This window comes from Artemia sp. Qi Xiang Cuo, chromosome 3 (genome assembly GCF_049724085.1).
Source record: "Artemia sp. Qi Xiang Cuo chromosome 3, ASM4972408v1, whole genome shotgun sequence".
Lineage (NCBI taxonomy): Eukaryota > Metazoa > Arthropoda > Branchiopoda > Anostraca > Artemiidae > Artemia > Artemia sp. Qi Xiang Cuo.
The window spans coordinates 59184926-59212530 of NC_142796.1; the positions used below are offsets into that span (position 1 = coordinate 59184926).

Genomic DNA, 27605 nt, shown 5'->3' on the forward strand with positions numbered 1-27605 from the left:
ACCTGAAATGTATTTTTGAGATTCTTGTTCTCCTCCAGTATTATGTCTTGCAATCAAAGGCAAGTCCAGGATTTTATTGATGGGGGTGGGGGGTTCAATAAAAAAACTATTAAAAAAACATCAAAAATTTGTTTATATAAATTTTTTTAGGTTTTTACAAGTCGGACAAACAATTTTGTGAATGCGGTGGGGGGTTTACACCCTTTACCTCCCCCTCTCTTTGATACGGTCTTGCTTGCATCATACCACCTTTTGAAATATCGGAGCGAAAACGTACTTAGGGATTCAAACAGGCCACAGACTACCATAATGCCGTGGACGCCAATGACACCATAGTCTAGACAAGATGATATTTTTATGTGAAAACGCTTTCTGATTACAAAATGCAGACACGCAATTACAGGCACGCACACAACATATCTGAATGACAAACAATGAGATGAACCAGATTCAAAGTAAACGAAAGTGACTACTTCCAACTCGCTTCAGCCCAACGTCGCCTGAGGCCAACACAGATGTGCCCACTTCTCCGACATCTCCATTTATTCGAAACTTCTCTCTTTACCACCTATTAAGAAGTTTCAATTTTCTTTCAATCCTCTCTTCCCGTGTCATTGGGGGGGAGGGAGGGGATTGCTTTTTATTTGACCCTAGATGGATGGCCGAAAAGGATGTCCTTTGGCCACACATCATCCATCATCCACAAAACGTGTTTTAAGCATCTCAGCGTTTTTTCTCATTATAGCCCTAGAAAGTAAGATAGAACCACATTTTTAGTACAGCTCACTGTTTCAACTACAACCAGTCAAAGAGGTACCTAAACTACCCGTAGACAGGTCCTATGGAAAACATTTAACAAATCCTCCTCCTTTTTCCGAAGCATTCATGATTCAGAACCATACTTGATCACTATCATCGCTGTAGCCTCCAATATTCTTATTTTAGTTCGCAGACTTATCTGCCTCTCTTCCAAACTTTTTGTAACAGTGAAAAAAACCGCGGGCCTTGGTTATTCTACTTTTAACATCTTTACAGCACCCACCATCTTTAGATACTATAATACCCATGTAGGCAAATCTATCCACTAGATCGATCTTATTACTACCCAACATCGCCTCTTCACCTTCTTTTATTCCTAGTGTAAGCGAATTAGTCTTTCTTAACATTAATTTCCAACTATTCTTGCACATGAACCCTCAAAACCTCCGAATATTCACTCATTTTACTAGTACATATACTAATAATAACTCACTGTAACCCCAAGCCGTCTGAGGCCGACACAGCTACGCACGCTCCTCCTCCATTCCAATCTATTTGAAACCTCTTTCTTTGAACCCTCCCCAAGAAGTTCTAATTTCACTTAAAGCTTTCCTTAAACTCATTTATCACGCTATCAGCACCTAAAAGCTCATTATTTTATAATCCTTTTAGTACGGCTCTAACTCCTCTTCCCAAAATACATCTTCCTTCACTTCCAAATTGTCACAAACTTTTTCGTTCCTTTCCGTATCATTTCCTGTAACTTTAACCTGTAAATTTGACAAAAAAAAAAATTAAATCAAACGTTAATAGTAGAAGGAGTAGTGATGACAACATTCTTAAGGTGTCTCTGAGGGTAGTAGGCTCAGATAGGGGACTACTACTGCTAGCTTTAGTCACCTTCCAACCACCGGCTTCCTTGCCCAGTTTCTGATCCTGAGATATGGTATTTTGTGGAACATACAACCGAGAAATGTTTTCCAAAATTTTGACATGTACGGGACCCTTTCTATAAATTTATTAACGCTGAGTAACCCTCATAAAAAAAAAATGTTTTTTTTTAACTATCAAAGTTTTTTCTGGTGCTTACACAAAATAATATCATAGAAAAACTGAGTTGCTCATAATAGAATAAAGATAAAAGTTACAGCATGAATAATATGCATTTGGATCAATGAGAAGGACGAAGATGTCGGTGCTGAAATGACAGATCATCATTATTTCGTTTCATGGTTTTTAATTTTAATCTGAGATACAGTTCCGCGTTCATTAGCCTGCTCTTTAAATGGTGCTGAACATATCACTAGCAAACTTCAGTGCAACCCGCACCCCTATCGAAAACTTTTTATACCCTTAGGGGTACGTGTACCACACTTTTGGAAACACCACGTCTTGTATTATTCTTAGTTGTTAAATATCTTACCTCCATTATTTTGCATAAACTTTTGCGCCAGACCCTTAACTGATGAGAAGCCACCAATCCTGCCACTAAGCTTTGAAGTGCTGTTATCTGGGAGATCGGGTGTAGTCTGTCTTGAGCTGCGGTCTTTAGGCTGCCATCTTTCATTGACTGAATTTCGACGATCTGGTTTTGCAATTGATGCCTGTCGGAGTTCTGCTGGAGTCAGGGAGCGGGTGGGACTAGATTCTCGAGGTGCATTTTCGGCCTGCAACGAATTAAGTATGTATATTAAAGGTATGCCGAAACTGGAAAATGGATTTTGGGTCCTTCGAATTATTAATGAACAGCAGTTTGTACAAGAAATAATTCTGTTAGGCCTCCAAGCTAATAAAAAAACAATTCTTTTTTAAACGAAAGTAAAGAGCGACATTGAAAACTTAAACGAACAGAAGATAATGTTACATGTGATGACAAGACTTCCAAGATAATATAAACACAACTTCTATACTAAAATGTCCAAATTTCAACTATATCAGCGCTTGAGAAAAAGAGTTCGAGCACATTTTGGAAGAAATGAGAAATTCTAGTTATCTTGAGATTCAAACAAGGTACTTAAAACCGATCAAACCAATCGATCGGACAGATCAGCCTTAATGGGCGGGCATACAAATTTCAGATAGGTAATTCATATACCCCCCCCTTCCAATAAAAAAAAAAAAAAAAAAAAAAAAAAAAAAAAAAAAAAATTATAGTGGATGGGAAAAGTTCAATTCTTAAAAATCAAAATACCATGAGATACATAGTTTAGTTAGTGGATAGTTAAATTATCTGTATTGTCTTTCTGATGAAGTAATACAGATTACTCAAAATATGATATGCAAAGATTCATTAATTGAATAAATCTTTAGAGATATATTAACCGTTGCACATACCGATCTTACAGGTTCATCAATTTTTGTACCGAATCAAAAGCAAAAAAGAAAGTAAAAACAAAGTTCAAAAGCAAAAGAAAAAAATTGGCGTTTTAAACAGAACCTATTAAATATTAAAATGAATGAAAAACGCTTACACACTCATTAATTGTCTGCACCAAATCCAACAAAAAAAATAAGGAAAATATTCAAAAGAGAAAGAAAAGAAAGTTTGAAGCAGCAAAAAGAACTTATTTACTATTAATAAGTATGAGAAAATTTTATAGCTTACTCAATTTTCTGCACAAAGTTTAAGTAAAGAAGAAATAAACGAACATAATAAACAAAAGAAAAGAAAGTTTGACGTTGCAAATAGAACCTAATAGCTATTAAAATGAATGAGAAACGATCAAAGACTCATTAACTAATTCATTAACAAGAAAAAAGAAATTAAAAAAAACATTCCAAAAAAAAAAGAAAATAAAGTTTGATGCAGCAAAAAGAACTTATTTACTATTAATAAGTATGATAAAATTTTATAGCTTACTCAATTTTCTGCACAAAGTTTAAGTAAAGAAGAAATAAACGAACATAATAAACAAAAGAAAAGAAAGTTTGACGTTGCAAATATAACCTAATAGCTATTAAAATTAATGAGAAACTATCAAAGACTCATTAACTAATTCATTAACAAGAAAAAAGAAATTAAAAAAAACATTCAAAAAAAAAAAAGAAAATAAATTTTTATGCATCAAAAAGAAATTATTTACTATTAATAAGTATGAGAACAATTTAGAGCATACTCAATTTTATGTACAAAGTTTAAGTAAAGAAGAAATACACGAACATAATAAACAAAATAAAAGAAAGTTTGACGTTGCACATAGAACCTAATAGCTATTAAAATGAATGAGAAACGATCAAAGACTCATTAACTAATTCATTAAAAACAAAAAAGAAATAAAAAAAAAAAATTCAAAAAAAAAAAAAAATAAAGTTTGATGCAGCAAAAAGAACTTATTTACTATTAATAAGTATGAGAAAATTTTATAGCTTACTCAATTTTCTGCACAAAGTTTAAGTAAAGAAGAAATAAACGAACATAATAAACAAAAGAAAATAAAGTTTGACGTTGCAAATATAACCTAATAGCTATTAAAATGAATTATAAACGATCAAAAAATAATTAACTAATTAATTAACAAGAAAAAATAAATTAAAAAAAAAACATTCAAAAAAAAAAAGAAAATAAATTTTGATGCAGCAAAAATAACTTATTTAATATTAATAATTATGAGAAAATTTTATAGCTTACTCAATTTTCTGTACAAAGTTTAAGTAAAGAAGAAATAAACGAACATAATAAACAAAAGAAAAGAAAGTTTGACGTTGCAAATAGAACCTAATAGCTATTAAAATTAATGAGAAACTATCAAAGACTCATTAACTAATTCATTAACAAGAAAAAAGAAATTAAAAAAAACATTCAAAAAGAAAAGAAAATAAAGTTTGATGCAGAAAAAAGAACTTATTTACTTTCAATAAGTATGAGAAAATTTTATAGCTTACTCAATTTTCTGCACAAAATTTAAGTAAAGAACAAATAAACAAAAAATAAACATAAGAAAAGAAAGTTTGACGTTGCAAATAGAACCTAACAGCTATTAAAATGAATGAGAAACGATCAAAGACTCATTAACTAATTCATTAACAAGAAGAAAGAAATTAAAAAAAACATTCAAAAAAAAAAGAAAAGAAAGTTTGATGCAGCAAAAAGAACTTATTTACTTTTAATAAGTATGAGAAAATTTTATAGCCTACTCAATTTTCTGCACAAAGTTTAAGTAAAGAAGAAATAAACAAAAAATAATAAACAAAAGAAAAGAAACTTTGATGTTGCAAATAGAACCTAATAGCTATTAAAATGAATGAGAAACGATCAAAGACTCATTAACTAATTCATTAACAAGAAAAAAGAAATTAAACAAAACATTAAAAAAAAAGAAAATAAAGTTTGATGCAGCAAAAAGAACTTATTTACTTTTAATAAGTATGAGAAAATTTTATAACCTACTCAATTTTCTGCACAAAGTTTAATTAAATAAGAAATAAACGGACATAATAAACAAAAGAAAAGAAAGTTTGACGTTGCAAATAGAACCTAATAGCTATTAAAATGAATGAGAAACGATCAAAGACTCATTAACTAATTCATTAACAAGAAAAAAGAAATTAAAAAAAAAACATTCAAAAAAAAAAAGAAAATAAAGTTTGATGCAGCAAAAAGAACTTATTTACTATTAATAAGTATGAGAAAATTTTATAGCTTACTCAATTTTCTGCACAAAGTTTAAGTAAAGAAGAAATATACGAACATAATAAACAAAAGAAAAGAAAGTTTGACGTTGCAAATAGAACCTAATAGCTATTAAAATGAATGAGAAACGATCAAAGACTCATTAACCAATTCATTAACAAGAAAAAAGAAATTAAAAAAAACATTCAAAAAAAAAAGAAAAGAAAGTTTGATGCAGCAAAAAGAACTTATTTACTTTTAATAAGTATGAGAAAATTTTATAGCCTACTCAATTTTCTGCACAAAGTTTAAGTAAAGAAGAAATAAACAAAAAATAATAAACAAAAGAAAAGAAACTTTGATGTTGCAAATAGAACCTAATAGCTATTAAAATGAATGAGAAACGATCAAAGACTCATTAACTAATTCATTAACAAGAAAAAAGCAATTAAACAAAACATTCAAAAAAAAAGAAAAGAAAGTTTGATGCAGCAAAAAGAACTTATTTACTTTTAATAAGTATGAGAAAATTTTATAGCCTACTCGATTTTTCTGCACAAAGTTTAAGTAAAGAAGAAATAAACAAAATAAAAGAAACTTTGATGTTGCAAATAGATCCTAATAGCTATTAAAATGAATGAGAAATGATCAAAGACTCATTAACTAATTCATTAACAAGAAAAAAGAAATTAAACAAAACATTCAAAAAAAAAGAAAGAAAGTTTGATGCAGCAAAAAGAACTTATTTACTTTTAATAAATATGAGAAAATTTTATAGCCTACTCAATTTTCTGCGCAAAGTTTAAGTAAAGAAGAAATAAACAAACATAATAAAAAAAGAAAAGAAACTTTGATGTTGCAAATAGATCCTAATAGCTATTAAAATGAATGAGAAATGATCAAAGACTCATTAACTAAACTCATTAACAAGAAAAAGGAAATTAAAAAAAAACCTTCAAAAGAAAAAGAAAAGAAAATTTGATGCAGCAAAAAGAACTTATTTACTATTAATAAGTAGGAGAAAATTTTATAGCTTACTCAATTTTCTGCACAAAATTTAAGTAAAGAAGAAATAAACAAAAAATAAACATAAGAAAAGAAAGTTTGACGTTGCAAATAGAACCTAATAGCTATTAAAATGAATGAGAAACAATCAAAGACTCATTAACTAATTCATTAACAAGAAAATAGAAATTAAACAAAACATTCAAAAAAAATAAAAGAAAGTTTGATGCAGCAAAAAGAACTTATTTACTTTTAATAAGTTTGAGAAAATTTTATAGCTTACTCAATTTTCTGCACAAAATTTAAGTAAAGAAGAAATAAACAAAAGAAAAGAAACTTTGATGTTGCAAATAGATCCTAATATCTACTAAAATGAATGATAAATGATCAAAGACTCATTAACTAAACTCATTAACAAGAAAAAGGAAATTAAAAAAAAAAACATTCAAAAGAAAAAGAAAAGAAAGTTTGATGCAGCAAAAAGAACTTATTACTATTATTAAGTATGAGAAAATTTTATAGCTTACTCAATTTTCTGCACAAAATTTAAGTAAAGAAGAAATAAACCAAAAATAAACATAAGAAAAGAAAGTTTGACGTTGCAAATAGAACCTAATAGCTATTAAAATGAATGAGAAACGATCAAAGACTCATTAACTAAACTCATTAACAAGAAAAAGGAAATTAAAAAAAAAACATTAAAAATAAAAAGAAAAGAAAGTTTGATCCAGCAAAAAGAACTTATTTACTTTTAATAAGTATGAGAAAATTTTATTGCTTACTCAATTTTCTGCACAAAATTTAAGTAAAGAAGAAATAAACCAAAAATAAACATAAGAAAAGAAAGTTTGACGTTGCAAATAGAACCTAACAGCTATTAAAATGAATGAGAAACGATCAAAGACTCACTAACTAATTCATTAACAAGAAAAAGGAAATTAAAAAAAAAAACATTCAAAAGAAAAAGAAAAGAAAGTTTGATGCAGCAAAAAGAACTTATTTACTTTTAATAAGTATGAGAAAATTTTATAGCTTACTCAATTTTCTGCACAAAATTTAAGTAAAGAAGAAATAAACAAAAGAAAAAAAAATTTGATGTTGCAAATAGATCCTAATAGCTATTAAAATGAATGAGAAATGATCAAAGAATCATTAACTAAACTCATTAACAAGAAAAAGGAAATTAAAAAAAAAAACCTTCAAAAGAAAAAGAAAAGAAAGTTTGATGAAGCAAAAAGAACTTATTTACTTTTAAAAAGTATGAGAAAATTTTATAGCTTACTCAATTTTCTGCACAAAATTTAAGTAAAGAAGAAATAAACAAAAAATAAACATAAGAAAAGAAAGTTTGACGTTGCAAATAGAACCTAACAGCTATTAAAATGAATGAAAAACGATCAAAGACTCATTAACTAATTCATTAACAAGAAAAAAGAAATTAAACAAAAACATTCAAAAAAAAAGAAAAGAAAGTTTGATGCAGCAAAAAGAACTTATTTACTTTTAATAAGTATGAGAAAATTTTATAGCCTACTCAATTTTCTTCACAAAGTTTAAGTAAAGAAGAAATAAACAAACATAATAAACAAAAGAAAAGAAACTTTGATGTTGCAAATAGATCCTAATAGCTACTAAAATGAATGAGAAATGATCAAAGACTCATTAACTAAACTCATTAACAAGAAAAAGGAAATTAAAAAAAAAAAATTCAAAAGAAAAAGAAAAGAAAGTTTGATGCAGCAAAAAGAACTTATTACTATCAATAAGTATGAGAAAATTTTATAGCTTACTCAATTTTCTGCACAAAATTTAAGTAAAGAAGAAATAAACAAAAAATAAACATAAGAAAAGAAAGTTTGACGTTGCAAATAGAACCTAATAGCTATTAAAATGAATGAGAAACGAACAAAGACTCATTAACTAATTCATTAACAAGAAAAAAGAAATTAAACAAAACATTCAAAAAAAATTAAAAGAAATTTTGATGCAGCAAAAAGAAATTATTTACTATTAATAAGTATGAGAAAATTTTATTGCTTACTCAATTTTCTGCACAAAGTTTAAGTAAAGAAGAAATAAACAAAAAAAAGAAACTTTGATGTTGCAAATAGATCCTAATAGCTATTAAAATGAATGAGAAATGATCAAAGACTCATTAACTAAACTCATTAACAAGAAAAAGGAAATTAAAAAAAAAAACATTCAAAAGAAAAAGAAAAGAAAGTTTGATGCAGCAAAAAGAATTTATTACTATTAATAAGTATGAGAAAATTTTATAGCTTACTCAATTTTCTGCACAAAATTTAAGTAAAGAAGAAATAAACCAAAAATAAACATAATAAAAGAAAGTTTGACGTTGCAAATAGAACCTAATAGCTATTAAAATGAATGAGAAACGATCAAAGACTCATTAACCAATTCATTAACAAGAAAAAAGAAATTAAAAAAAACATTCCAAAAAAAAAAGAAAAGAAAGTTTGATGCAGCAAAAAGAACTTATTTACTGTTAATAAGTATGAGAAAATTTTATAGCTTACTCAATTTTCTGTACAAAGTTTAAGTAAAGAAGAAATAAACGAACATAATAAACAAAAGAAAAGAAAGTTTGACGTTGAAAATAGAACCTAATAGCTATTAAAATGAATGAGAAACGATCAAAGACTCATTAACTAATTCATTAAAAATAAGAAAGAAATTAAAAAAAACATTCAAAAAAAAAAGAACATAAAGTTTGATGCAGCAAAAATAACTTATTTACTTTTAATAAGTATGAGAAAATTTTATAGCATACTCAATTTTCTGCACAAAGTTTAAGTAAAGAAGAAATAAACAAAAAATAATAAACAAAAGAAAAGAAACTTTGATGTTGCAAATAGAACCTAATAGCTATTAAAATGAATGAGAAACGATCAAAGACTCATTAACTAATTCATTAACAAGAAAAAAGAAATTAAACAAAACATTCAAAAAAAAAGAAAATAAAGTTTGATGCAGCAAAAAGAACTTATTTACTTTTAATAAGTATGAGAAAATTTTATAACCTACTCAATTTTCTGCACAAAGTTTAAGTAAAGAAGAAATAAACGGACATAATAAACAAAAGAAAAGAAATTTTGAAGTTGCAAATAGAAACTAATAGCTATTAAAATGAATGAGAAACGATCAAAGACTCATTAACTAATTCATTAACAAGAAAAAAGAAATAAAAAAAAACATTCAAAAAAAAAAAGAAAATAAAGTTTGATGCAGCAAAAAGAACTTATTTACTATTAATAAGTATGAGAAAATTTTATAGCTTACTCAATTTTCTGCACAAAGTTTAAGTAAAGAAGAAATATACGAACATAATAAACAAAAGAAAAGAAAGTTTGACGTTGCAAATAGAAACTAATAGCTATTAAAATGAATGAGAAACGATCAAAGACTCATTAACTAATTCATTAACAACAAAAAAGAAATTAAACAAAACATTCAAAAAAAAAAGAAAAGAAAGTTTGATGCAGCAAAAAGAACTTATTTACTTTTAATAAGTATGAGAAAATTTTATAGCCTACTCAATTTTCTGCACAAAGTTTAAGTAAAGAAGAAATAAACAAAAAATAATAAACAAAAGAAAAGAAACTTTGATGTTGCAAATAGAACCTAATAGCTATTAAAATGAATGAGAAACGATCAAAGACTCATTAACTAATTCATTAACAAGAAAAAAGCAATTAAACAAAACATTCAAAAAAAAAGAAAAGAAAGTTTGATGCAGCAAAAAGAACTTATTTACTTTTAATAAGTATGAGAAAATTTTATAGCCTACTCGATTTTTCTGCACAAAGTTTAAGTAAAGAAGAAATAAACAAAAAAAAGAAACTTTGATGTTGCAAATAGATCCTAATAGCTATTAAATGAATGAGAAATGATCAAAGACTCATTAACTAATTCATTAAAAAGAAAAAAGAAATTAAACAAGACATTCAAAAAAAAAGAAAGAAAGTTTGATGCAGCAAAAAGAACTTATTTACTTTTAATAAATATGAGAAAATTTTATAGCCTACTCAATTTTCTGCGCAAAGTTTAAGTAAAGAAGAAATAAACAAACATAATAAAAAAAGAAAAGAAACTTTGATGTTGCAAATAGATCCTAATAGCTATTAAAATGAATGAGAAATGATCAAAGACTCATTAACTAAACTCATTAACAAGAAAAAGGAAATTAAAAAAAAACCTTCAAAAGAAAAAGAAAAGAAAATTTGATGCAGCAAAAAGAACTTATTTACTATTAATAAGTAGGAGAAAATTTTATAGCTTACTCAATTTTCTGCACAAAATTTAAGTAAAGAAGAAATAAAAAAAAAATAAACATAAGAAAAGAAAGTTTGACGTTGCAAATAGAACCTAATAGCTATTAAAATGAATGAGAAACGATCAAAGACTCATTAACTAATTCATTAACAAGAAAATAGAAATTAAACAAAACATTCAAAAAAAAGAAAAGAAAGTTTGATGCAGCAAAAAGAACTTATTTACTTTTAATAAGTGTGAGAAAATTTTATAGCTTACTCAATTTTCTGCACAAAATTTAAGTAAAGAAGAAATAAACAAAAGAAAATAAACTTTGATGTTGCAAATAGATCCTAATAGCTACTAAAATGAATGAGAAATGATCAAAGACTCATTAACTAAACTCATTAACAAGAAAAAGGAAATTAAAAAAAAAAACCTTCAAAAGAAAAAGAAAAGAAAGTTTGATGCAGCAAAAAGAACTTATTACTATTATTAAGTATGAGAAAATTTTATAGCTTACTCAATTTTCTGCACAAAATTTAAGTAAAGAAGAAATAAACCAAAAATAAACATAAGAAAAGAAAGTTTGACGTTTCAAATAGAACCTAATAGATATTAAAATGAATGAGAAACGATCAAAGACTCATTAACTAAACTCATTAACAAGAAAAAGGAAATTAAAAAAAAAACATTCAAAAGAAAAAGAAAAGAAAGTTTGATGCAGCAAAAAGAACTTATTTACTTTTAATAAGTATGAGAAAATTTTATTGCTTACTCAATTTTCTGCACAAAATTTAAGTAAAGAAGAAATAAACCAAAAATAAACATAAGAAAAGAAAGTTTGACGTTGTAAATAGAACCTAACAGCTATTAAAATGAATGAGAAACTATCAAATACTCACTAACTAATACATTAACAAGAAAAAGTAAATTAAAAAAAAAAACATTCAAAAGAAAAAGAAAAGAAAGTTTGATGCAGCAAAAAGAACTTATTTACTTTTAATAAGTATGAGAAAATTTTATAGCTTACTCAATTTTCTGCACAAAGTTTAAGTAAAGAAGAAATAAACAAAAGAAAAAAAACTTTGATGTTGCAAATAGATCCTAATATCTATTAAAATGAATTATAAACGATCAAAGACTCATTAACTAAACTCATTAACAAGAAAAACGAAATTAAAAAAAAAAAACTACAAAAGAAAAAGAAAAGAAAGTTTAATGCAGCAAAAAGAACTTATTTATTTTTAATAAGTATGAGAAAATTTTATAGCTTACTCAATTTTCTGCACAAAATTTAAGTAAAGAAGAAATAAACCAAAAATAAACATAAGAAAAGAAAGTTTGACGTTGCAAATAGAACCTAACAGCTATTAAAATGAATGATAAACGATCAAAGACTCACTAACTAATTCATTAACAAGAAAAAAGAAATTAAACAAAAACATTCAAAAAAAAAGAAAAGAAAGTTTGATGCAGCAAAAAGAACTTATTTACTTTTAATAAGTATGAGAAAATTTTATAGCCTACTCAATTTTCTGCACAAAGTTTAAGTAAAGAAGAAATAAACAAACATAATAAACAAAAGAAAAGAAACTTTGATGTTGCAAATAGATCCTAATAGCTACTAAAATGAATGAAAAATGATCAAAGACTCATTAACTAAACTCATTAACAAGAAAAAGGAAATTAAAAAAAAAATTCAAAAGAAAAAGAAAAGAAAGTTTGATGCAGCAAAAAGAACTTATTACTATCAATAAGTATGAGAAAATTTTATAGCTTACTCAATTTTCTGCACAAAATTTAAGTAAAGAAGAAATAAACCAAAAATAAACATAAGAAAAGAAAGTTTGACGTTGCAAATAGAACCTAATAGCTATTAAAATGAATGAGAAACGATCAAAGACTCATTAACCAATTCATTAACAAGAAAAAAGAAATTAAACAAAACATTCAAAAAAAATTAAAAGAAAATTTGATGCAGCAAAAAGAACTTATTTACTATTAATAAGTATGAGAAAATTTTATAGCCTACTCAATTTTCTGCACAAAGTTTAAGTAAAGAAGAAATAAACAAAAGAAAAAAAACTTTGATGTTGCAAATAGATCCTAATATCTACTAAAATGAATGAGAAATGATCAAAGACTCATTAACTAAACTCATTAACAAGAAAAAGGAAATTAAAAAAAAAAAAATCAAAAGAAAAAGAAAAGAAAGTTTGATGCAGCAAAAAGAACTTATTACTATCAATAAGTATGAGAAAATTTTATAGCTTACTCAATTTTCTGCACAAAATTTAAGTAAAGAAGAAATAAACCAAAAATAAACATAAGAAAAGAAAGTTTGACGTTGCAAATAGAACCTAATAGCTATTAAAATGAATGAGAAACGATCAAAGACTCATTAACAAATTCATTAACAAGAAAAAAAAAATTAAAAAAAACATTCAAAAAAAAAAGAAAATAAAGTTTGATGCAGCAAAAAAAACTTATTTACTGTTAATAAGTATGAGAAAATTTTATAGCTTACTCAATTTTCTGTACAAAGTTTAAGTAAAGAAGAAATAAACGAACATAATAAACAAAATAAAAGAAAGTTTGACGTTGCAAATAGAACCTAATAGCTATTAAAATGAATGAGAAACGATCAAAAACTCATTAACCAATTCATTAACAAGAAAAAAGAAATTAAAAAAAAAATTCAAAAAAAAAAGAAAATAAAGTTTGATGCAGCAAAAAGAACTTATTTACTATTAATAAGTATGAGAAAATTTTATAGCTTACTCAATTTTCTGCACAAATTTTAAGTAAAGAAGAAATAAACAAAAAATAATAAACAAAAGAAAAGAAAGTTTGATGTTGCAAATAGAACCTAATAGCTATTAAAATGAATGAGAAACGATCAAAGACTCATTAACTAATTCATTAACAAGAAAAAAGAAATTAAAAAAAACATTCAAAAAAAAAAGAAAAGAAAGTTTGATGCAGCAAAAAGAACTTATTTACTTTTAATAAGTATTAGAAAATTTTATAACCTACTCAATTTTCTGCACAAAGTTTAAGTAAAGAAGAAATAAACGGACATAATAAACAAAAGAAAAGAAAGTTTGACGTTGCAAATAGAACCTAATAGCTATTAAAATGAATGAGAAACGATCAAAGACTCATTAACTAATTCATTAACAAGAAAAAAGAAATAAAAAAAAACATTCAAAAAAAAAAAGAAAATAAAGTTTGATGCAGCAAAAAGAACTTATTTACTATTAATAAGTATGAGAAAATTTTATAGCTTACTCAATTTTCTGTACAAAGTTTAAGTAAAGAAGAAATAAACGAACATAATAAACAAAAGAAAAGAAAGTTTGACGTTGCAAATAGAACATAATATCTATTAAAATGAATGAGAAACGATCAAAGACTCATTAACTAATTCATTAACAAGAAAAAAGAAATTAAAAAAAACATTCAAAAAAAAAAGAAAAGAAAGTTTGATGCAGCAAAAAGAACTTATTTACTTTTAATAAGTATGAGAAAATTTTATAGCCTACTCAATTTTCTGCACAAAGTTTAAGTAAAGAAGAAATAAACAAAAAATAATAAACAAAAGAAAAGAAACTTTGATGTTGCAAATAGAACCTAATAGCTATTAAAATGAATGAGAAACGATCAAAGACTCATTAACTAATTCATTAACAAGAAAAAAGCAATTAAACAAAACATTCAAAAAAAAAGAAAAGAAAGTTTGATGCAGCAAAAAGAACTTATTTACTTTTAATAAGTATGAGAAAATTTTATAGTCTACTCGATTTTTCTGCACAAAGTTTAAGTAAAGAAGAAATAAACAAAAGAAAAGAAACTTTGATGTTGCAAATAGATCCTAATAGCTATTAAAATGAATGAGAAATGATCAAAGACTCATTAACTAATTCATTAACAAGAAAAAAGAAATTAAACAAAACATTCAAAAAAAAAGAAAGAAAGTTTGATGCAGCAAAAAGAACTTATTTACTTTTAATAAATATGAGAAAATTTTATAGCCTACTCAATTTTCTGCGCAAAGTTTAAGTAAAGAAGAAATAAACAAACATAATAAAAAAAGAAAAGAAACTTTGATGTTGCAAATAGATCCTAATAGCTATTAAAATGAATGAGAAATGATCAAAGACTCATTAACTAAACTCATTAACAAGAAAAAGGAAATTAAAAAAAAACCTTCAAAAGAAAAATAAAAGAAAATTTGATGCAGCAAAAAGAACTTATTTACTATTAATAAGTAGGAGAAAATTTTATAGCTTACTCAATTTTCTGCACAAAATTTAAGTAAAGAAGAAATAAACAAAAAATAAACATAAGAAAAGAAAGTTTGACGTTGCAAATAGAACCTAATAGCTATTAAAATGAATGAGAAACGATCAAAGACTCATTAACTAATTCATTAACAAGAAAATAGAAATTAAACAAAACATTCAAAAAAAATTAAAAGAAAGTTTAATGCAGCAAAAAGAACTTATTTACTTTTAATAAGTATGAGAAAATTTTATAGCCTACTCAATTTTCTGCACAAAATTTAAGTAAAGAAGAAATAAACAAAAGAAAAGAAACTTTGATGTTGCAAATAGATCCTAATAGCTATTAAAATGAATGAGAAACGATCAAAGACTCATTAACTAAACTCATTAACAAGAAAAAGGAAATTAAAAAAAAAAACATTCAAAAGAAAAAGAAAAGAAAGTTTGATGCAGCAAAAATAACTTATTTACTTTTAATAAGTATGAGAAAATTTTATAGCTTACTCAATTTTCTGCACAAAATTTAAGTAAAGAAGAAATAAACCAAAAATAAACATAAGAAAAGAAAGTTTGACGTTGTAAATAGAACCTAACAGCTATTAAAATGAATGAGAAACGATCAAAGACTCATTAACTAAACTCATTAACAAGAAAAAGGAAATTAAAAAAAAAAACATTCAAAAGAAAAAGAAAAGAAAGTTTAATGCAGAAAAAAGAACTTATTTACTTTTAATAAGTATGAGAAAATTTTATAGCTTACTCAATTTTCTGCACAAAATATAAGTAAAGAAGAAATAAACCAAAAATAAACATAAGAAAAGAAAGTTTGACGTTGCAAATAGAACCTAATAGCTATTAAAATGAATGAGAAACGATCAAAGACTCATTAACTAATTCATTAACAAGAAAATAGAAATTAAACAAAACATTCAAAAAAAAATAAAAGAAAGTTTAATGCAGCAAAAAGAACTTATTTACTTTTAATAAGTATGAGAAAATTTTATAGCCTACTCAATTTTCTGCACAAAATTTAAGTAAAGAAGAAATAAACAAAAGAAAATAAACTTTGATGTTGCAAATAGATCCTAATAGCTACTAAAATGAATGAGAAATGATCAAAGACTCATTAACTAAACTCATTAACAAGAAAAAGTAAATTAAAAAAAAAAAACTTCAAAATAAAAATAAAAGAAAGTTTGATGCAGCAAAAAGAACTTATTTACTTTTAAAAAGTATGAGAAAATTTTATAGCTTACTCAATTTTCTGCACAAAATTTAAGTAAAGAAGAAATAAACCAAAAATAAACATAAGAAAAGAAAGTTTGACGTTGTAAATAGAACCTAACAGCTATTAAAATGAATGAGAAACGATCAAAGACTCATTAACTAAACTCATTAACAAGAAAAAGGAAATTAAAAAAAAAAACCTTCAAAAGAAAAAGAAAAGAAAGTTTAATGCAGAAAAAAGAACTTATTTACTTTTAATAAGTATGAGAAAATTTTATAGCTTACTCAATTTTCTGCACAAAATATAAGTAAAGAAGAAATAAACCAAAAATAAACATAAGAAAAGAAAGTTTGACGTTGCAAATAGAACCTAATAGCTATTAAAATGAATGAGAAACGATCAAAGACTCATTAACCAATTCATTAACAAGAAAATAGAAATTAAACAAAACATTCAAAAAAAATTAAAAGAAAGTTTAATTCAGCAAAAAGAACTTATTTACTTTTAATAAGTATGAGAAAATTTTATAGCCTACTCAATTTTCTGCACAAAATTTAAGTAAAGAAGAAATAAACAAAAGAAAAGAAACTTTGATGTTGCAAATAGATCCTAATAGCTATTAAAATGAATGAGAAATGATCAAAGACTCATTAACTAAACTCATTAACAAGAAAAAGGAAATTAAAAAAAAACATTCAAAAGAAAAAGAAAAGAAAGTTTAATGCAGCAAAAAGAACTTATTTACTTTTAATAAGTATGAGAAAATTTTATAGCTTACTCAATTTTCTGCACAAAATATAAGTAAAGAAGAAATAAACCAAAAATAAACATAAGAAAAGAAAGTTTGACGTTGCAAATAGAACCTAATAGCTATTAAAATGAATGAGAAACGATCAAAGACTCATTAACTAATTCATTAACAAGAAAATAGAAATTAAACAAAACATTCAAAAAAAATTAAAAGAAAGTTTAATGCAGCAAAAAGAACTTATTTACTTTTAATAAGTATGAGAAAATTTTATAGCCTACTCAATTTTCTGCACAAAATTTAAGTAAAGAAGAAATAAACAAAAGAAAAGAAACTTTGATGTTGCAAATAGATCATAATAGCTAATAAAATGAATTATAAATGATCAAAGACTCATTAACTAAACTCATTAACAAGAAAAAGGAAATTAAAAAAAAAAACATTCAAAAGAAAAAGAAAAGAAAGTTTTATGCAGCAAAAAGAACTTATTTACTTTTAAAAAGTATGAGAAAATTTTATAGCTTACTCAATTTTCTGCACAAAATTTAAGTAAAGAAGAAATAAACAAAAAATAAACATAAGAAAAGAAAGTTTGACGTTGTAAATAGAACCTAACAGCTATTAAAATGAATGAGAAACGATCAAAGACTCACTAACTAATTCATTAACAAGAAAAAGGAAATTAAAAAAAAAAACATTCAAAAGAAAAAGAAAAGAAAGTTTGATGCAGCAAAAAGAACTTATTTACTTTTAATAAGTATGAGAAAATTTTATAGCTTACTCAATTTTCTGCACAAAGTTTAAGTAAAGAAGAAATAAACAAAAGAAAAGAAACTTTGATGTTGCAAATAGATCCTAATAGCTATTAAAATGAATGAGAAATGATCAAAGACTCATTAACTAAACTCATTAACAAGAAAAAGGAAATTAAAAAAAAACATTCAAAAGAAAAAGAAAAGAAAGTTTGATGCAGCAAAAAGAACTTATTTACTTTTAAAAAGTATGAGAAAATTTTATAGCTTACTCAATTTTCTGCACAAAATTTAAGTAAAGAAGAAATAAACAAAAAATAAACATAAGAAAAGAAAGTTTGACGTTGCAAATAGAACCTAACAGCTATTAAAATGAATGAAAAACGATCAAAGACTCACTAAATAATTCATTAACAAGAAAAAAGAAATTAAACAAAAACATTCAAAAAAAAAGAAATAAAAGTTTGATGCAGCAAAAAGAACTTATTTACTTTTAATAAGTATGAGAAAATTTTATAGCTTACTCAATTTTCTGCACAAAGTTTAAGTAAAGAAGAAATAAACAAAAGAAAAGAAACTTTGATGTTGCAAATAGATCCTAATAGCTATTAAAATGAATGAGAAATGATCAAAGACTCATTAACTAAACTCATTAACAAGAAAAAGGAAATTAAAAAAAAACATTCAAAAGAAAAAGAAAACAAAGTTTGATGCAGCAAAAAGAACTTATTTACTTTTAATAAGTATGAGAAAATTTTATAGCTTACTCAATTTTCTGCACAAAATTTAAGTAAAGAAGAAATAAACAAAAAATAAACATAAGAAAAGAAAGTTTGACGTTGCAAATAGAACCTAACAGCTATTAAAATGAATGAGAAACGATCAAAGACTCACTAACTAATTCATTAACAAGAAAAAAGAAATTAAACAAAAACATTCAAAAAAAAAGAAAAGAAAGTTTGATGCAGCAAAAAGAACTTATTTACTTTTAATAAGTATGAGAAAATTTTATAGCCTACTCAATTTTCTGCACAAAGTTTAAGTAAAGAAGAAATAAACAAACATAATAAACAAAAGAAAAGAAACTTTGATGTTGAAAATAGATCCTAATAGCTACTAAAATGAATGAAAAATGATCAAAGACTCATTAACTAAACTCATTAACAAGAAAAAGGAAATTAAAAAAAAAAACATTCAAAAGAAAAAGAAAAGAAAGTTTGATGCAGCAAAAAGAATTTATTACTATTAATAAGTATGAGAAAATTTTATAGCTTACTCAATTTTCTGCACAAAATTTAAGTAAAGAAGAAATAAACCAAAAATAAACATAAGAAAAGAAAGTTTGACGTTGCAAATAGAACCTAATAGCTATTAAAATGAATGAGAAACGATCAAAGACTCATTAACCAATTCATTAACAAGAAAAAAGAAATTAAACAAAACATTCAAAAAAAATTAAAAGAAAATTTGATGCAGCAAAAAGAACTTATTTACTTTTAATAAGTATGAGAAAATTTTATAGCTTACTCAATTTTCTGCACAAAGTTTAAGTAAAGAAGAAATAAACAAACCTAATAAACAAAAGAAAAGAAACTTTGATGTTGCAAATAGAACCTAATAGCTATTAAAATGAATGAAAAACGATCAAAGACTCATTAACTAACTCATTAATAAGAAAAAAAGAAATTAAAAAAAAAACATTCAAAAGAAAAAGAAAAGAAAGTTTGAGCAGCAAAGAGAACTTACTTACTATTAAACAGTAGGTTACAGCCTCCTCATTTTTGTTCACGAAATCTAAGCAAACAAGAAAGTTACAAAAAACTCAAAAGCAACAGTAAAGAATGTCTGACATTGCAAACAGAAAATGAATGAGAATCGCTTTCAGACTCATTAAGTTTCTGTTTCGAATCTAAGAAAAAAAGAAAGTTGAATAAAAATATTCAAAAGAAAAGAAAGTTCGAAGCAGCAAAGAGAACTTATTTACTATTAGAAAGTTTGAAAAAACTTACAGCATCCTCAATTTTCTGCACCGAGCCTTCAAAGGCATTAAAAGAAGACACTGCTATTGTTTCTTCTCTGCTCTTGCGGCTGCTTCTCACAACTATATTAGACGTGGAGGGGGGAGAAACGTCAGCAATTGATATAGTCTGTAACGAAGTCACAATTTTGGCAGGAATCGGCTTAGTTTCATTAGAAACTTTTCTAAAAGATGAGCCAGTTTCCACTTTGTCTCTGGCTTCCTGGTTCATGTGTGTACGCCATGATTGGTGGTGGTCTAGTTTTTCATTTGGTTGAGGAATACCCTTGTCGAGATTTAATTCACTTGATAAAGTTGTTTCATCGTCGACGCGCCAAGAGGACCTTTTAATGTCGTTACGGCTAGTTCTCCCCATGGGTTGGGCCTCGTTTGTTGCTGGTGTAGTTGTCTTTCTCCAAGAAATATCAGCTGCTACCGTGTTGTCATCAGGGACAAAATTCTTCCTCTGGGTGTGACTATCATCACTGTCCTTCATTCGCCATGTAGGTTGTGCTTCTGTTTCAGCAGTATGTATTTTAGAGCCAGCATCATTGATCTCGTTTTTATATATAATTTCATGTGTGACCATTCCCGATGATGAAGATTTTCGCGAAGTTGGTTCGGCCTGTCTTTCTTGCTGTGAAAACCTCCTCCATGATGGTTCCTCGATGTTATTATGCTCTGGAAATTTTTCTAAAACAGTTTCTGTGATCTTCTCTACCTGAGGCACACTTATAGATTCTGTTGATTTTAAATGCCAGGAAGAAGTTCCCTTATACGTAACAACTTGCTCGTCTGGTATAATTGTTCTATTTGGAGAAGAGCTAGAGGATCTTCTTCGCCAAGGTGCTGCATCCTCTGCTGGTTGGTGACCATTAACAACAACAGTGTTATCAATACTGACTCGTTTTTCAGGTGTGCTGCTTTTCACAATTTCAATCCGTTCAAGGGTAGCATATGGATCTGGTTGAGAGGACAGTTCTTTTTCAGGTTCAGACTGTACTACTGGGACTTCTTTTGGCTTCTTTAATATTCCCGGGCGTCGGATCGGGGGAGGAGATGCAGTATTGCCTGAAAAAAAAATTTGACTTGTACAAAAAAAAATCAAAGGTTCATAATTATTTTTGCACTCCAATTTTCAGCGCAAACTAGTTATTTGCAAGATGAAGCAGCATATCCCTGTGAGGTACCATACCGACATCATAACCTCGTCTTGCAAAAAAAGGGCTTTATTAATTTCAATAGAGTAAATTACTTTGTCGATGTCTTATTTAGATTACTTTGAATTACTTAGAATGCAGGGAAAAACTAAAGTGTTGACGTAACTAGTTTAGAGAGGAAAATTACCACTTGTATACCACTTTCAGCTTAGTTGCATTTCAGAACCCCCCCCCCCAAAAAAAAAAATCCCTGGGTATACCCATTTTCCAAACACTAAGTTTACTAATTTTGTTTTTTCGAAATTGGTATGTACTTAAATGAAGGATAAAATGACTGGATACCCCTCACCTGAAGGAAAAACAATAACAGCATAGTTTCTTAAGACTCAACTAGAGTAGGGCACAGGGGATTGCACTTAAACAAATATTGAACTGATGAAATTTATTTCGCAACAGAAATAGAATTATGAAGGAGTTTATATAAAAATAAAATAAAAGTATGAAGGGTTGGGAATTATTTTTAGATGTCTATATGGCAGATTGACATTAATTTGAACGAATAATTGTTGAGTAGTGAAAGTGTGTGACTCGATGTCAAGGCCGTACCTGGAGGGGGGGGGGGTAGGGGGTTTTGAACCCCTCGCAAAATACTTTTTTGACTCGTAAGAACGCAACAAAAATGGATATAACCAAATTTTGTATACGTTTTTGAGTTTTTTTTGTGTAACCCCCCCCCCGTTCGAAAAAAAATCTTTGAGTAAAACCCCCTCCGAAAAAAATCCTGGGTACGGCCTTGCTCGATGTCACACAGAGAACATACTCGATATTGCAGCAAAATATGCTGGCATAAAACATGTCATACATGACCAAGGCCATATCCAGGGTTTCGGAGGGGGGGGGATTCTTTTTTTGGGAGGGGGGCACAATTTTTTATACTATTCTACAGTAAATGACACGTTATAACAACATCACATGACATTTTACACTATTCCATAAACCCTCATCAGCTTGCCTATAATTACTTAAAATCTTGATACATTAGTTGACAAATATATTCAAAAACAGAAATAAAACAGTGAAGGAATTTTTCTGAATTACTGATCATTTTTAGCTGACTGTAGCGTACTTTGACAATAACGTGAATGATAAACTGGATATAATCTCGAAAGTAGGGACTCAGTATTACACAAATACCAAGCTGAATATTAATACCAAATATTCTGCATAAAACCTGTCACATATGACACAAATCATTACAAGTAAAATAACAGTGTCATCCTGCAAGGACTTAATTTAAAGCTGTTCTATAGTATCTGCACATGGTATCTGAGTTATGTGGTGCCGAAGCAAGAAGAGGGGGGTCATCAAATTAGTAATATTTTTCGGTTTTATTCAGCTTATAATTACTTTATGGTAATTTGTTCTATTAATTTATACCTTCGTATGATACAATTTCAAGACTAAAGGCAGTACATATAAGTTTATCAAGTTTTTGACTTATTATTTTTAAAGCGCGTTTTTAACTCTACGGTTATTATAGCCAGAGTTGGTTCTTTATTGGATTGCAAATACTGTTGCAACCATGATAGACAAGCTAAAGAGTAGGGGGTTTGGAGAATAGTCTAGCAATAAGCTAAAGATCCCAGATAATTATTTTTGACCTTGGATTTAAATGTGAACTTAGTTTCCGCCATGGTAACTATTTGAGTCATACAAGGGACCTAAGTTCTCGTGGTGAAATTCCAGACGCATCCTGAACCATAAATGGCTATGTATATATCTGTATATTTTTATTTTCAATTGGTAATGTCTATTAACTACCGCTTGGTGTGGCACCACACACCGGATGGCTGAAGCTATTACCTAGAAAAGGATTCATTGTACATTATGTGAATATTCACAGAGTAGTGGACGAATACTTAGAATTGATTATTTTTCCAGGCCTTAATAACTTTTACAATGTGAAAAGTAGCTTTTAATTATAAACAGTTTAGACATATAAGCAAAAACCGGATTAGGGATTGGTAGCTACCCATGTTAGCTTTAATTACAGCTTTAAATCAAGAGTCTTGACGAAATTTAGCCAATTATTTTATTTCTATTCGAATCATTCTATTACTGCACGGCAAAAACTGTGGAAATTTGACTGTCTCTCGTTGCTAAGGATAAAATATTAATTAAGCCGTTTTTCTTTAAATTATGGATAAAATTATGAAAATACTAATTACTGAATAAAAGACAATACAATCGATTTGAAGGACAATTGAACTATCCAAAGGAAATATATTTGAAAAAAAAAACCGGGAAAAAAAAGGTTAGAAATGACAAATATGTGAGGGCCGAAGGCTCCAACAACCCCGAGAGAAGGATATTAGACGTCCCGAAAATAAGCGTGCGAGGGCCCAAGAGAGTAGAGAGAGCCCGCAAAGTGGGCTTATGGACTAGTTAATTTACACCACAGACTGCATGTAGTTTTACAAACTTGTTCCTCTTTTCTTCCACGCCAACAGCAAAAGATTTTGTTTTCAGCTGTTTGAAACAGTTAACAAACTGGTCTTCTAGATCTGATTATCTTAACTTATTGATTCCATTATTCTCTTTAGATACTTGGTGGTTGTATACCAAATTGCTTGTTGAAATGTTTTTGTTATTATTTTTTATGATTATTAACTGGTACCTATTCCAAGTAATAGATCTATTCTGTCTGCCCATAGCATGAAAGAAAAACCTTTCATCTAAAACAAAATCATAAGGTTTTTATTTAAAAACTTATTATAAAGACAAAAAACACTAAGTATATATATTAATTTTTTGCTTCATGCAAATTGGAAGACAAGAGACCTGGTTATGGTTTTGTCGAAAGAGTAAAACTCTCATTTAAGTATGATTTTTTACTAGTCTGTGTTCTACAAGCTAAACCTAACTCTAAACTATTTTACAATCCAAAGGAGAGACATTCAATCTTTCTACTTTCTAATAATTCTAGACCCCAAATCTTCGGATCCAGTTTAGCTCCAGCGCATATTTTCCTTCAATCTAAATTCAAATGCAAACCAGTTCAACTGATAACCGGGAATTTGGCATCCAAGGTAATTTCTACCACAGCTTCTTTGATTTCTCTTAAACAAAGGGATTTTTCCTACGAGAAGCCTACGAGAAGCGTTAGAAGCCTTTGCCAAGGCATCAATAGACGAGAATATATTACAATCTTTTGTACTTTACTTGTGACATACTTCGAGCATAATATTCAATACTTTGTTTCAGGAGGAATTGTCAGGCATGTGCAGAGAGTTGGGGAGGGGGGGGGGAGAGCTTCGAGCCTGAAAATCCAGCGTGATTTCTCTTTTTTATGATTATCGCCATGCTTTTCTTTTTTGTGCAATCTCTTTGTTCCTTTTTTTAATTTTTCCACCTCCGCGAACAGAATCTCGCATATACTTCTGATACTCCTGGGAAGTGATACCATTTCATGTCACTACATTATCTTAGCTAACGACAAGTCTCTTTTTTTAACGTAGCACTAAGGATTTTGAAACTAATAAATAAAAAATTAATTATATATAATACAAAAATAAATAAATAAAAGCTTACCAGACTGAGATGACGGCTCGTTAATAAAAGTGTCTCTAAGTTTTCTTCTTGGTCTAGGAGAAGAAAGAATTTCAGCTCGGGGGTCAACTTGAATTTCTTCTTCTTGTTTTTGCTTGTGAATATCAATTATTTCACGAATACTTTGAATTTTATCTACTTCAACATTTCTTTTTGGCACAAAAATCTAAAACGGAAAAAAAGATTTCATGAAACAAAATCTCAATAAACTCAAATTCTGACAGGAGTGGAATTTCAGTTGGGCAGCCAGATTTCACGTCGTCTAAGAAAGTAAATATCTGCATGTTTCCGAATATTCTGTTCACTCCTGTTTCGGATCTTAGCTGGCAATTTTGTTTTTCCCACTGCAGAATTAATGATAAAAAAAAAAATTTAATATGAAAATAAAATTTAAATAATAAATTAAAATAAATACAAGCTTTTTGTCTAGGCTCTGATAAATGTGATACCTGTATTTTATTTTAGATTTAGCTGCGGCAGCTAGATTTCAAGTCACCTGAAAAAGGTAATGACTCCATTGGGTTTGATCCTAATAAGATTTGCCAAACACGTTTCACAACTGGCAAAATTATGTTTAAAATAAATAAAAGTTTATTGTCTACGCACTAGCAAAATGTAATATTTATATTTAAAACAATTCCTACGAGAAATTTTCTAGAAAAACTTTAGATAATGCCAAGTAAAACTAGATACATCAACCAGAACTCTCAGAAGGACTGCACCGTTACTTTGGTGTAATCGCGTAGACACAATCTACCGTCCGGGCTTCATATTGCTTTTTAACGATTTTAAGCTGTACGTGTACTAGCCAGGGGGTGCTAATTGGGGACGAGAGTAGGGGGGCGGGTTAATTACCCATGATAAATTTGAAAAATACATTTTTCTGGTGAGTAGAACAAAAATAGAGAATAGAACAAACTACCCCACCCCCTACTAGATTTTTAAATATACTATTTTTATGTGCATTTAAAAAATTGTCTTTTACTTTTATAACTTTAATAAATCAAATAATATTAACATTTTGATTACTAAATATCAGTATATCTATATTAAACTGAAAATGCACATTCATTTGTATTTTTTCAGTAAAGTGCAAATTTTGTTCTGGCCTTGGGATGGCATAGGGGTTTTGCGCCCAACTTATGTTAATTTCTGCTCGTTTTGAGTTTGACTCGGTTATTTATTTTAATTTTTGTTCATTTTGGGTTTAATTTATTTATAGATGCTGATTTGTGGTAGTTTCGAGCTTAGTAGATTATTTGATTTTATTTTTGCTAATTTTTTGTTTAATAGAGTTCTCTACTTTTCTTTGAAAAACTTATTTTGTGGAAAAAGTTTTTTAATTAATTTATGAACAACAAATTACGAATGTAAAATACCAAATTAAGAATGTAAAATAAAGCAGGAAATGGGATAAACCAATGTTAGAGAAAATTTTCGGGTTGGAGAAAATTTCGGGTATTTCAGACCCATTTTCAGCAATAAACAATAATATCAAAAGGAAAGAATGGTGAAAAACCTCACATTAAAGGATAAACAAAAACCATGATTATTGGCCATACTAGTAATTAAACGAGCTTAAAAACCAAAAAAATAAAAAAGAGCGAGACTGAAAATTCCCCAAAATTTACAATTGAAATTATCTACACGTTTTCTATTGGTTGATGTTCTTACGAGTAACCCATAAGGAGTACAGGATGCTTATATCTTCGAAGATTTGCTGCAATCGTTATACTCGCGCAAAATTGTATTCTTCCCTTTTTATGCCTCATATTCTTCCTCTTTCTCCTTTTTAGCCTCTGCTACCGGAAAAATAAATGTACGTTTTTAACGTTTTTTTTAAAATTTCTGTTATGTTTCCCCTTTGGAAAAGTAATTACATGATAAGTGTAAAGTACGGTAATTCTGATCAGTATCTGGCTATACGGAAAAGAATTAAGAAGTTTTGGCATAGTTTGTTAAGAAAAAAAAACCTTAACATTTTCCTTTATTGTGATTTTCTTTAACAGTTTTTCTTCTTAATTAGTGTTTATCGTCTTTATTAGTCCTTATTAGTATTACTTTATTAGTCTTATTAGTATTACTCGGGCTTGCCTTGGATTTTTCTACAATTAGCCATGTCTTGATGCCTACTGCAAAATACTAGATTTTAATTCAAAACCTTGTTTTTCCCTTTTTTTATTACTCCCCTTGCGATTTTTATTTTTAAAGTGGGCAATATATTTATTCATACATTCATACAAATAAACCTGTTAATCGAAAAACCGACTTAAGGCCTCAGATAGACCTATTTTTGACCAATCTCAGTTGAAGCGTACTTTTCAAGTAAGTGGGTACTCGGATAGACCATCACTTGCTAACCGAAGCTATTAATACTTAGTTTTGCTGATTGTTGTACTGAAGTCTGTTGTACTGTTGTACAACAGTCTCGATTGAGAGTTCAGAGGAGACACTTCTCCTGTGATTCATGTAATTTCGCAACCTAACCTGTGTATAAAAACGTGATTAATTCATGTTTTTGATAAGACTTCTCTTGTGAATTAATTATAATCTGGAAACCTGCAATTTTGCAACCTAACCTGTGAATAAACCGTGAATAATTCCTCTCGTTGATAAGACTTGTGAATACTTCGACTTAAGGTAACCCACTAATCTATTTAACTTTGTTAAAATAGTGAATATTTAATTTTTTGGCAACTGAATAGTAGACATTAAACCAGATTACTGGTACTTTTCTTCGTTATTGTTGATTATTTTGAACTTATTGTGAAACAATTTCTAATTAGTGTTCGAATTTGTGATTTTGAATATCTCAAATGTTTGGAAAAAAGGAGCCTCCAAAACAACCTCCTGATAGAGATATGAGTAAGTCAACATTTCAACCATCTTCAAAAGCCCTTGCTAGAACCCCCCCTAATGCTGCGAATGTACCAGCGACCTCTCTGAAGAGTATTCATACCCTAAACATGGATACCACCCCATGTCCATCACCCTCAACAACTGATACTAAAAAAGATGAAGAAGGCTTTAAGATAGTAAACTCGGCTAAGCGTAGAAGACAGAGAAAAAAAAGTCCACCAGATTTAGCAATAATACATCAAACCGATACCACGAACAACTCTTCAAGAAATCCAGCCGATTTCCCGGTAATTATTCA

General features: G+C 27.8%; 1 protein-coding gene across 6 annotated transcripts in view; it reads right to left on the bottom strand.

The window, feature by feature from the left end:
* The window catches only part of LOC148954345 (uncharacterized), a 361915-nt gene that overhangs the window by 144734 nt on the left and 189576 nt on the right, over positions 1–27605 (bottom strand). For all 6 annotated transcript variants that reach the window (XR_016141509.1, XM_089086288.1, XM_089086287.1 and 3 more), the window contains 3 exons: positions 24431–24614; positions 19672–20750; positions 2183–2426 (listed from right to left, as the gene is read on the bottom strand). Coding sequence is in view for 5 of the 6 variants with exons in the window: in XM_089086288.1 (XP_088942414.1) it covers positions 2183–2426; positions 19672–20750; positions 24431–24614 (1507 nt within the window). In the remaining variant the exon portion in view is untranslated. The remainder of the gene's footprint in view (positions 1–2182; positions 2427–19671; positions 20751–24430; positions 24615–27605) is intronic.